This window comes from Mytilus californianus, unplaced genomic scaffold, assembly GCF_021869535.1.
Source record: "Mytilus californianus isolate M0D057914Y unplaced genomic scaffold, xbMytCali1.0.p SCAF_1, whole genome shotgun sequence".
NCBI lineage: Eukaryota > Metazoa > Mollusca > Bivalvia > Mytilida > Mytilidae > Mytilus > Mytilus californianus.
In genome coordinates this window covers 141244604-141258451 of record NW_026262581.1, presented here as the reverse complement: position 1 = coordinate 141258451, position 13848 = coordinate 141244604, and the positions used below count along the sequence as shown (strand labels likewise).

Here is a 13848-nt window from a genome sequence, read left to right as displayed (position 1 = left end):
GAATTTGAATATTGGACCTTAATTGGTAAATGTCACATTTTAAAATTATTTAAGAACTTATACCACATTCATTCTGTGTCAGAAACTATGCTATTATTACATATTTGCTCAGAATCTAAATTCAGAGATGTTATTAGACAATTAGCAGAAATTTTAAGTTGGGTCATAGTTGAAAATAGAAATAACATCATATCTAATTTCAGAGAACTATTTTTGTGGTTTACATCACTGGTTCATGGAAAATAATTTGGTTTATGGAAAATAAATTGGTTCACAGACAATAACTTTAGTATAAGTGTATGGATGTGAAAGGAATTTTAGCACAAGTTTCCATACCACAATAGGAGGGTTGAGATATTAAATAGTTAATTAAGCTCTACATTTATAGATTTATTGAGGGGCCTCGGTGGCTGAGTGGTCTAAGTAGTTACTACTGTAATCACTAGCCAGTTAACACTGAGGTTGTGAGTTCGAACCCCGCTCGTGCGGGTGCACTCGACTCCAATCTTAATTGACTAGGATTGTCAGTTTTCCTATCGAAGGTCGGTGGTTTTCTCCGGGAACTCCGGCTTCCTCCACCAATACCAACTGGCCGCCACGAAATAGCCCAAAAGCGGTGCTTAAAAGTGGCGATAAAACACCAAAAATCTAAATCTAAATCTATAGATTTATTGAACAACTAATAGTTGAGTCATATTCTAAAATAGATTGGCTTTTTCAGATCAAAGGGAAATAACTCAAAATACAATAAAATCATAATTCACTATAAATACATAACATTATCTCCCTTTGAATACAAATTTCCAAACATTTCTGGTTACAAGAGCGCAATTATTTGTAATGCATTTTCCATAGGGTACCAGTGGTATTCCATATTTAATTTCTCAAAGACTACACAAACTAGGAAAAAATGGGTAGCATTTCCAGTTATTAGAAATGTCAGTGTTGCATAACAACCAAAAAATTATATATGGTCATGCGGCAAAAGTTGACTTAAAATGCAGTTGCAAAACATCGTCTATTTTTTTCGCTTAACGAAAAAGGTGATTTTTAATGGCTCTGACGTGCAGATATTGAATATATTTTCTATACTTTGTAAAATGTGAATTTGATTTTCTGGATTTTTATGCCCCCGACTAGTGGAGGGAGCATTAAGTTTTACCCTTGTCCGTCTGTACGTCTGTCCGTCCGTACGTTCCAAAATTGTTACCGTTCTCTAACTTTAATTTGCCTCAACCAAATGTTATGAAACTTATCCACAATGCTTATTACCACAAAACACAGATCTAGTTTGAATTTTGGTGGCATCACTTTTACTTTTCAAGAGTTATGCTCCTTTACAAATGGAAAAAATGCTGATTTTTTTGTTTCCGTTCTCTAACTTGAGTTTGCCTCAACCAAATGTTATGAAGCTTATTCACGATGTTTATTACCGCAAAACACAGATCAATTTTGAATTTTGGTGGTGTCACTTTTACCGTTCTAAAGTTATGCCCCTTTACAAATGGAAAAAATGCTGAAATATTAGTTTTGTTCTCTAACTTTAGTTTGCCTGAACCAAATGTTATGAAACTTATGCACAATGCTAATTACCACAATACACAGATCAAATTTGAATTTTGTTGACGTCACTTTTACTGTTCTAGAGTTATACCCCTTTGCAAATCTCAAAATTGCTGAAATATTTGTTTCTGTTCTCTAACTTTAGTTTGCCTCAACCAAATGTTATGAAACTTATGCACAATGCTAATTACCACAAAACACAGACAAAGATTGAATTTTAGTGGCATCACTTCTACTATTCTAGAGTTATGCCCTTTAAAAATGGAAAAATTGCTGAATTTTTCGTTTCTGTTCTCTTATTTAAGTTTACGTCAACTAAATGTTATGAAACTTATAAACAATGCTTATTACCATAAAATTCAGTTCAAGTTCAAATTTGGGTAGTGTCACTTTTACAGTTCTTGAGTTATGGCCCTTTATAACATTATATGCAAGCGGGGGCATCATCTGTGTTCCATGGACACATTCCCCATTTATTTAAACCTAATTAGATGAGCTTTCGATTAAAACTAGTATATGTATGATGTACACTAAACTGTATTTTTTATTCCTATTCAGTTTGTCATTTACAAATAAATAGTGGATAAAAGGCAACTAGAAAAATAACAAAACTTAAATCCCCCACCCCGGGAGTGAAAATTGAATATTCAGAAAATCTTGCCTATTTTGTGGGTTAAAGTGCACAAATTTACCTCAACAGTAGCACTTTATAATTTCAATGTAACTTGCAATACATTTTTAATTATAAATACTCGCTTTAACTTTTCGAAGTGTTTGACACATGTACAACCACTGGAATTTGAGACATGACATACTTTAGCTGCCAGTATATCCAATAACTTTCACCACCCTTGAACGCCACTTAGGATAAAAAATGTTCAGTAGCCAAAAGTTGCCAATCATGTTATTCAATCCCTAGACACAAAACATCCTGGATCAGGGATGGCGTCCAAAGTAAATTATGTAAAAAACTGTTGGTAATATTGAAAATTTTACAAAAAACTCATGTTTAAAAAATAAGGCATACTTAATTTTAGATATGATGTGTCAAAAACAAGTTACCTTGTATAAATAGTTACATCGCAACTATTTCTACTTGAAATTTGTAGTATTTTGGACTGATTTAAAAAAAACATCAAATTCTTAGTTTGAACCATTCGTGATCTTACTCCTATATTGATTTCTTGGTATACTTGAATATGCTGATTCTGTCCAAAAATTAATTATATGACGTTCTTTAATGTGCTAAATCTAACCGTGTATTTAGACTTTCGATTTTCAGGGCCCTGTTATCAAATTGGACCACAGTGATGTCCAAAATTAAAGTTTGTTTGATTTCATTAAAAAATCAAATTCTTAGGGTTATATGATAACCTGAATCTAACCATGTATTTAGATTTTGGAAATTTTACCATGATAGGTAAAAGTCCAATTTCAATTTTTCCAGTTCTTTAACCACATTGAAGTCATTCATTCTGTGTCAGAACCCTATGCTATGTCAAATATTTAATCACAATCCAAAACCAGAGCTGTATCAAACTTGAATGTACTATCCATACTTGCCCCAACTGTTCTGGGTTTGACCTCTGCGGTCGTATCATTTTATATAATTTTTGTCGAGCCTGCGACTTTTGTCGCAGAAAGATCAACATAGGGACAGTGATCCGGCGGCGGCGGCGTTAGCTAACTTCTTAAAAGCTTTATATTTTAAAAGGTGGAAGACCTGGATGCTTCATACTTTGTATATAGATGCCTTATGTTACCAAGTTTCCGTCTGTCACATGTCCATTGTCCTTGACCTCATTTTCATGGTTCAGTGACTACTTGAAAAAAAAGTTGAGATTTTTTGTAATGTTAATTTCTCTCTTATTATGAGTAAAAGGATAACTATATTTGGTATTTGTCTACCTCGCAAGGTCCTCATGCCCGTCAGACAGTTTTCACTTGACCTCGACCTGATTTCATGGATCAGTGAACAAGGTTAAGTTTTGGTGGTCAAGTCCATATCTCAGATACTATAAGCAATAGGTCTAGTATATTTGGTGTATAGAAGGATTGTAAGGTGTACATGTCCAACTGGCAGGTGTCCCCTGACCTTGACCTCATTTTCATGGTTCAGTGGTTATAGTTAAGTTTTTGTGTTTTGGTCCGTTTTTCTTATACTTTATGCAAAAGGTCTACTATATTTGGTGTATGGAATGATTGTAAGGTGTACATGTCCAACTGGCAGGTGTCATCTGACTTTGACTTCATTTTCATGGTTCAGTGGTCAAAGTTAAGTTTTTGAGTTTTGGTTTTTTTCTAATACTATATGCAAAAAGTCAACTATATTTGGTGTATGGAAATATTTTATGATGTACATGTCAGTCTCGCAGGTTTTATTTGACGTTGACCTCATTTTCACGGTTCATTGCTCAGTGTTAAGTTTTTGTGTTTCGGTCTGTTTTTCTTAAACTATAAGCAATAGGTCAACTATATTTGTTGTATGGAAGGATTGTAAGCTGTTCATGTCTGCCTGGTATGGTTCATCTGACCTTGACCTCATTTTCACGATTCATTGATCAATGTTTAGTTTTCTTGGTTAAGTCTGTTTCTTTGAAACTATAATAGGTCAACTATATTTAGTGTATTGAATGATTGTAAGGTGTACATGTATTTCTCGTTGGATTATCTGACCTTGACTTCATTTTCTTGGATCATGTTAAGTTTATGTAATAGTTGTAGTAAAGCTTTCATTTAGGACTATCAACATAATATCAATGGTTAGTAAAGAAGGCGAGACATTTCAGCGTGTGCACTCTTGTTTACATTAAGAGTTAACTTATGTCTTATCTTTGATTTATCTTTTATCTTTTGACCATATTCATTCTGTGTCAGAAACCTATGCTGTGTCAAATATTCAATCACAATCCAAATTCAGAGCTGTATCAAGCTTGAATGTAGTGTCCATACTTGCCCCTTCTGTTCAGGGTTCAACCTCTGCGGTTGTATCAAGCTGCGCCCCTTTATTTTTAAGTATTGTAATAGTGTCACATTTGAATGCAACTTCTCTGAGACCATTTGACAGAAAGCTCTCATACTAAGTAGGATTGTTTGCCATCATGTGTAATTGACAACATTATACCATCATTTTGATTTGACCATTTTTATGAGAGTTGTGGGACTTTTACAATATTTTGACTATCGTACCACAATGACACATTGTGACACACAATTTTATTCCTCATTTATACAGCGTGGGGGACATTTGGCTACGGCAAAGCAATCTTGTTCAAAATAGAATAGATTTTTATGAGTGATAAAAGTAAAAAAAAGTCCTTTTCCTTAGAATAAGGAATATAACCTTTTTGGAACAGCCCTTTAAAGGTTGGAAAAAGCAAGGTTTTTGTCTCGCCCGTTACAAAGGTTGCAGAATACAAGACATAGAGATGTTAATCGGGGTGTGATTGAAGCCAAGGCATGACCTATTTTTTCAAATTTAAAATTTCAGAAGGTAGAAGTCTCTGAAGCTTCATACCTTGTATACAAATGCCTCATGTTACGAAGTCTGTCTGTAATATGTCTATCATCTTCATTTTCATGGTTATACACTGCTTAAAAAGCAGTATTTCTCACCTATAATGAGTAGAAGGATAACTATATTTGATATACGGCATCCCTGCAAGGGTTTCATGTCTGAGACATGGTGACCTTGGCCTCATTTCATTGATTAGAGATCCATGTTAAATTTTCATGAATAGATTCATTTCTCAGATACATTAAGTGGCAGGTTAGCTATATTTATTGTATGGAATGATTGTAAATTGTACATGTCCATCTGGCAGGGTTCGTCTGACTTGACCTAATTTTTATGGTTCATTGGTCAATGTTAAGTGTTGGAATAAGGTATGTCTCTCAGATGCTATAGCAGTAGGTAAACTATATTTGGTGTACAGAATGATTGCCAGGTGTACATGTCTGTCTGGCAGTTTTCATCTGACTTTGACCTCATTTAATGGTTCATTGGTGAATGTTGTGTTTTTTGTGCTTTGGTCTGGTTCTCAGATACAATAAGCAGTAGGTCAACTATATTTGGTGTATGGAATGATTGTATGTTTTACATGTCCATCTGCAGGCTTGATCTGACCTTTTCCTCATTTTCACAATTCATTTGTTAATGTTAAGTTTTTGTGGTTATGTCTGCATGTTTCTTACATACTATAAGCAATAGGTAAAATATATTTGGTGTATGGAATGGTTGTATGGTGTACATGTCTGTCTGGAAGGGTTCATCTGACCTTCACCTCATTTACATAGTTCAGTGATAATGTAAAGATTATTTGATACTTGTATTAAACCTATTGACTATTTAAAGAGGTTGACTCAATTAGCATTCACTAATCTACCTTGAGGCCCTCACAAAAAAACATACAGAACAAGTATTACAAATATTACAACTTTTGAACATATAATTAAACTTTAACGCTAAATGATTGTCTGTTGAACTAGAAAAACAAAATAATACATTATACACAAACATGATAGAGTTAGAGAGTTGTTACATATCATTTATAGTTAAAAAACATCTACACATTTCCTTTTAAAAGTGCCAAGATTTTCAAATAGTTTTATTTCATTTGGTAGTTTATTCCAAAGTATTGAGGAGCTGTATGTGAATGATTTTTTCATGGAATTTGTATTAGGCCTCACTACCGCTAGATTATTATTTGTAGAGGATCTTAAATTTCTGCTGTGTAGGTTTATAATTGGACAACATAGTTCTTTAAGGTAATTAGGTGCCTTAGAAACAGTTTCTAATCAGTTATGAGTTTTGAATGTCCCCTTGATATATTCTGCCTATTTTTTCCAAATATGATTTATTATAAAGCCAATAGTGCCACACTGAGATGTCTCGCCTGTTTTACTGATACTGATTGAATTGATGTTGAAAGATGTTCATAAAATTCTCAATAATAAAGCACCTAATTACCTTAACCTTATCTAGCATGAAAGTTGAGTTATATGTTCAAAAATTGTAATATCTGTAATATTTATTCTGTATGTTTTTTGATAACTTAACGCCATTTAACAATATATGTACTTGTTACAAGGAAAAGGAGTAAAAGAGTCATGAAAATAAACATTAATTTCTTCAACAGATGTTTGTCTCCTTTTTATGATAGTTTTGTCTTATTACATCTTAGGGAGCTACCATTTGATTTTTATGGGTGGGGGGAAAATAAAAAGGCAGGACAGAGATTACAACTAAAAAAAATGCAGGACAAAATTTTTCATCCTAGCCCCCCCCCCCCCCCCCCCCCCCCCCATAAAAATCAAATGGTAGCTCCCTTATAATATCTCGACTTCTTATAAACTTAACATAATGAATAAAAGAAGTGGGACATATATTAATGAGATAGCAAGCAAACAACATCAGAAACAAAAAAACATAGAGAAATTTGGAATTTTAGTCAAACGAATATGTTGTTAAAACTAGTTTCAAGCAAAAACAGTTAAAGTGGTTGCACTGATTGAATGCATCAATCCTCAAAAAGCAAGAAAAAAGATTATACATCTGTGAGAAAAAGACATTGAGGTCATTTAAAGGGACAACAACCCAACTACACCAAAAATCAAAAGAGATCTAGAGGTCAATGCCTATATAATTAGAGACAATGACTTGGCCTCTTTACTTCAATAAAACGCTCAAAATTAGTTAAATTATTTGAAATTAGCAAACTCGTGTTTGTGGTGAAAAAAATCATAATTCAGACAATAACCAAATACTTTAACTGCAGAATAATCTAAATAAATATTTTATTATTCATTTTTTAGCACAAATTAATGAGATCCTTGTGGAGTGGAAGGACAATGATAAGATGTTTATAACAACAGAAGCTACCAAACATGTACTGAAATGTATAAAGGAGAACAGTTGTGTAACTATTACTGCTAGTTCTGGCGTAGGGAAGACAGCTACACTGCGACATGTAGCTTTACAGATGTCAGATGAAGGGTACGATGTACTTTTAGTGACAGATCCAGGTGACATTGTCAAGTATTATAACCCAAAACAGAAAACATTGTTTGTTATCGATGATTTATGTGGAAACTATTCTTTAAACCAGACTGACATGAAAGTTTGGGAACCTGTCATGGAGAGAATTAAAAAAATCCTTTCAAATAAGCTTGCCAAGATAATTGTAGCATGTCGATTACAAGTGTATCAGGATGACAAATTTGAATGTTTATCAGTTTTCAAATCATGTGTATGTAACCTATTATCAGAAAGCATGTGCTTGACAAAAACTGAAAAGGGGTCAATAGCTGAGTTATACCTGAAAACTAAAGCTCCTGAGATTATAGATTATTATAATTTATATGATTGTTTCCCACTTTTATGCAAATTATATAATGAAAATCCTGCACTTAATATCACAGATTTTTTCCAGAACCCATTTACAGTTTATAAAGCAGAGATTGACAAACTACAGAAAAAAGGATTTTCTAGTAAATACTGTGCTTTGGCTTTATGTGTCATATTTAACAACAATTTAAAGGATGAAATGTTAACCGAGGAGGTGAATGAAGAAACAAGAATCATCATTGAGAAAACATGTGAGGCATGTAAACTGGATAGGGGGACATCAAGGATTACATTACAAGATGACCTGAACTCACTTATACATACATTCTTGAAAAAGGAGGAAAACATATACAAAACTATTCATGATAAAATATTTGACTTTCTGGTGTACTACTTTGGACAGAAAATAATCCACTGCTTGATAAAGAATGCACATAGTAGGTTGATCAAGGAAAGATTTTTACTAGAAAAACAAGAAAATATGGATCAGTTTATAACAATTGTGCCTCCTATGTATCATGAAATGTACATACAAAGAATGATTAATGACTGGTCAAAAGGTGAAGTCAATTATGTATTTAGTAACATCAATATGAAAGTACCTCAGTTCAGACAGAGATTTCTATGTGTTGTGAATGCACTGGATGTATCTTACCAGAAACAATTAGCACAAACCTGTGATGTGTATAACAACAATACTACTCTGTTAGTGTTATGTTTTATAGGTGATATTCCTTTGATTCATTGGTGTGTTAATCATGGTGTTGATGTTAATCAGTGTGGGAGTGAGAAAATAACACCATTGCATACAGCAGCATTTACAGGTTTGACAGAAATAGTAAGGATGTTCTTAGAATTAGGAGCAGATTATAATAAATGTGACAATAAAGGTTGGTCACCTGTAATGATTGCTTGTAGTAAGGGACATACAGACATAGTAAGGATGTTGTTAGACATAGGAGTAGATTATAATAAATGTAACAATGAAGGTTGGTCACCTGTAAAGATTGCTTGTAGTGAGGGACATACAGACATAGTAAGGATGTTGTTAGACATAGGAGCAGATTATAATAAATGTAACAATGATGGTTGGTCACCTGTAATGAATGCTTGTAATAAGGGACATACAGAAATAGTAAGGATGTTGTTAGACATAGGAGCAGATTATAATAAATGTGACAATGATGGTTGGTCACCTGTAAAGATTGCTTGTAATAAGGGACATACAGACATAGTAAGGATGTTGTTAGACATAGGAGCAGATTATAATAAATGTAACAATGATGGTTGGTCACCTGTAATGAATGCTTGTAATAAGGGACATACAGAAATAGTAAGGATGTTGTTAGACATAGGAGCAGATTATAATAAATGTGACAATGATAAAGGTTGGTCACCTGTAAAGATTGCTTGTAGTGAGGGACATACAGAAATAGTAAGGATGTTGTTAGACATAGGAGCAGATTATAATAAATGTGACAATAAAGGTTGGTCACCTGTAATGATTGCTTGTAGTGTGGGACATACAGACATAGTAAGGATGTTGTTAGACATAGGAGCAGATTATAATAAATGTGACAATGATGGTTGGTCACCTGTAAAGATTGCTTGTAGTAAGGGACATACAGAAATAGTAAGGATGTTGTTAGACATAGGAGTATATTATAATAAATGTGACAATGATGGTTGGTCACCTGTAAAGATTGCTTGTAGTGAGGGACATACAGACATAGTAAGGATGTTGTTAGACATAGGAGCAGATTATAATAAATGTGACAATGATGGTTGGTCACCTGTAAAGATTGCTTGTAGTGAGGGACATACAGAAATAGTAAGGATGTTGTTAGACATAGGAGTAGATTATAATAAATGTGACAATGATGGTTGGTCACCTGTAAAGATTGCTTGTAGTGAGGGACATACAGAAATAGTAAGGATGTTGTTAGACATAGGAGCAGATTATAATAAATGTGACAATGATGGTTGGTCACCTGTAATGAGTGCTTGTAATAAGGGACATACAGAAATAGTAAGGATGTTGTTAGACATAGGAGTATATTATAATAAATGTAACAATGAAGGTTGGTCACCTGTAAAGAGTGCTTGTAGTAAGGGACATACAGAAATAATAAGGATGTTGTTAGACATAGGAGCAGATTATAATAAATGTAACAATGAAGGTTGGTCACCTGTAATGATTGCTTGTAGTGAGGGACATACAGAAATAGTAAGGATGTTGTTAGACAAAGGAGTAGATTATAATAAATGTGTCAATGATGGTTGGTCACCTGTAAAGATTGCTTGTAATAAGGGACATACAGAAATAGTAAGGATGTTGTTAGACATAGAAGCAGATTATAATAAATGTGTCAATGATGGTTGGTCACCTGTAATGAGTGCTTGTAATAAGGGACATACAGACATAGTAAGGATGTTGTTAGACATAGGAGTAGATTATAATAAATGTGACAATGATGGTTGGTCACCTGTAAAGATTGCTTGTAGTGAGGGACATACAGACATAGTAAGGATGTTGTTAGACATAGGAGCAGATTATAATAAATGTGACAATGATGGTTGGTCACCTGTAAAGATTGCTTGTAGTGAGGGACATACAGAAATAGTAAGGATGTTGTTAGACATAGGAGTAGATTATAATAAATGTGACAATGATGGTTGGTCACCTGTAATGAATGCTTGTAATAAGGGACATACAGAAATAGTAAGGATGTTGTTAGACATAGAAGCAGATTATAATAAATGTGTCAATGATGGTTGGTCACCTGTAATGAGTGCTTGTAATAAGGGACATACAGACATAGTAAGGATGTTGTTAGACATAGGAGCAGATTATAATAAATGTGACAATGATGGTTGGTCACCTGTAATGAATGCTTGTAATAAGGGACATACAGAAATAGTAAGGATGTTGTTAGACATAGGAGTAGATTATAATAAATGTGACAATGATGGTTGGTCACCTGTAAAGATTGCTTGTAGTGAGGGACATACAGACATAGTAAGGATGTTGTTAGACATAGGAGCAGATTATAATAAATGTGACAATGATGGTTGGTCACCTGTAAAGATTGCTTGTAGTGAGGGACATACAGACATAGTAAGGATGTTGTTAGACATAGGAGCAGATTATAATAAATGTGACAATGATGGTTGGTCACCTGTAAAGATTGCTTGTAGTGAGGGACATACAGACATAGTAAGGATGTTGTTAGACATAGGAGCAGATTATAATAAATGTGACAATGAAGGTTGGTCACCTGTAATGAGTGCTTGTAGTGAGGGACATACAGAAATAGTTAGGATGTTGTTAGACATAGGAGCAGATTATAATAAATGTGACAATGATGGTTGGTCACCTGTAAAGATTGCTTGTAGTGAGGGACATACAGACATAGTAAGGATGTTGTTAGACATAGGAGCAGATTATAATAAATGTGACAATGAAGGTTGGTCACCTGTAAAGATTGCTTGTAGTGAGGGACATACAGACATAGTAAGGATGTTGTTAGACATAGGAGCAGATTATAATAAATGTAACAATGATGGTTGGTCACCTGTAAAGATTGCATCTGAAAAAGGTCACAGTGAAATAGTTAGTTTGATAAATGAACGTTCCAGGAAAGTAACTGTAATATCTGAGGATATATAGCAGAATAGGAATGAGATATCAGTAATATTGATATGATTATGCTTATTACATATAAAGTCAAAGGCACAAGACTTTGTTGTTTCATACAAATCATTTTGAAGATTTTAAACTTAATGTTAATTCACCATCTTGTTTAATACTTTGTACTCAATCTGTTAATAATAGATATAATTTTATTCTAATATTTACCACTGTAATTTAAAACTGTCATCTAGTTACATCACAAAAAGTCTGAGAAATATAAAAATAAGAAGATGTGGTATGATTGCCAACGAGACAACTCTCACCAAGAGCCCAAATGACATAGAAGTTAACAACTATAGGTCACTTTACGGCCTTCAACAATGACCAAAACCCATATCGCATAGTCAGCTATAATAGTTCCCAAAATGACAAATGTAAAACAATTTAAACGAGAAAACTAACTGCCTAATTTGTGTACAAAATAAATTAACAAAATACAAATATCATATAAAGCTAAAAGTCCATAATGGAGTATACGTATATATTAATTTTGTTAAGCATAATTTATGGCGTTATTTTTCTCATTTTGGATTGTTTCACAATTAAATATGCCAATGTTTTTCATTGAAGTTATTTAATAGAAAATGGTGTCCAAATTTATAAGGATTATAAACATGATAAAGAGGCAAACCATTCTTTTTGCAAATAAAAAAAGTTATAATATCTGTCATGATTGTTAAAATTGATAACGTTTGTGTGCCACAATGATTCAGATCAACTGCCTTCAAGTTTCAGCAAAATAACTTTAATAAATAGACAAATGGGGTACTTGATTTGGTTGTGTAAAGTTTTTATAGTTAACTTAAAGGTAAATGGTCAAAATATGTAAGAAGAACGTCAAATGTATTTACTATATATAGACTCATAGTTAGGTCTAAATTATTCATTCTGTACTTATAAAGGTTGACATGTCTGTTTGACATGTTAAACTGATGCTACCTCTATTTCATTTTTAATTAATTTAGTGTTTGAATGATATCAATAGTATTACCATAAACTTTAGCATAGTATTTTGCCACAAATAGTCAAGCAGGTGCTTAAGTCTACTTTATTTTAAATTGAGGACGAAATAAACATTAATATGAATGTACAAAAATGTATTAATTGTTTGTTGTAATCAATGCTACCATGTTTGTATTGGGCTTTGTATTATAAAAACATTGAGTATCACTGAAGAGATATTGATTGTCGAAATGCCCATAATTTACAATAGAATTGGTCAAGTTAATGTTCTTATAGGAAATAAAGGTTACAAGTATTAGGACATCATTTATTTAAGCGGGTCATGTTTTAATCAATATAGGAGATATTGTGTATATAATTATGTAAATGAGACAGCAATCCAACAATACAAAAAAATAGACATCTGGAAACCAAATTAATGTCTCCCCTACAGAGAATGTTTTTACTAACTTCTATGTCATTTGGTCTCTGATGGAGAGTTCTCTCCTTTGCAATTATACCACATCTCCTCAATTTTATAGTTACCACAGAGTTATTAACTGATAATTTTGACATTTGTTACCATAGAATTAATTTCTGATAATTTGAAATATGTTACCACACAGTTATTAACTGATAATTTTGACATATGTAATCACAGAGTTAAATAGTGATAAATTTAACATTTGTTAAGCACAGAATTAAATTTACTGATAGTTTTGACATTTGTTACTATAGACTTATTTACTGAGCACAGAATTATTTACTGAAATTTTTAACAAACATGTATGTTTACCACAGGGTTATTTATTGGTCATTTTAACATATGTTTATCACAGAATTATTTATTGGTCATTTTAACATATGTTTATCACAGAGTTGTCATTGGTCATTTTAACATATGTTAATCACAGAGTTGTTATTGGTCATTTTAACATATGTTTATCACAGAGTTGTTATTGGTCATTTTAACGTATGTTTATCACAGAGTTGTTATTGGTCATTTTAACATATGTTTATCACAGAGTTGTCATTGGTCATTTTAACATATGTTTATCACAGAATTATTTATTGGTCATTTTAACATATGTTTATCACAGAGTTGTCATTGGTCATTTTAACATATGTTTACCACAGAGTTGTTTATTGATCATTTTAACATATGTTTATCACAGAGTTGTTTTTGGTCATTTTAACATATGTTTACAACAGAATTGTTAACTGATGATTTTAACATATGTTTACCATAGAGTTGTTTATTGGTAATATTGACATTTGTTACCACAGAGTTTTTGCCTGATTA

At 32.8% G+C, this 13848-nt stretch overlaps 1 protein-coding gene across 1 annotated transcript in view; it reads left to right on the top strand.

Moving 5' to 3' along the window:
* LOC127739169 (uncharacterized) overlaps window positions 1-13216 on the top strand; it is a 78683-nt gene extending 65467 nt beyond the window's left edge. The window contains exons 6-7 of the mRNA XM_052250770.1: window positions 7378-9621; window positions 13134-13216. Coding sequence (XP_052106730.1) covers window positions 7378-9621; window positions 13134-13216 — 2327 coding nt within the window. The remainder of the gene's footprint in view (window positions 1-7377; window positions 9622-13133) is intronic.
* Window positions 13217-13848: the final 632 nt, after the last annotated feature.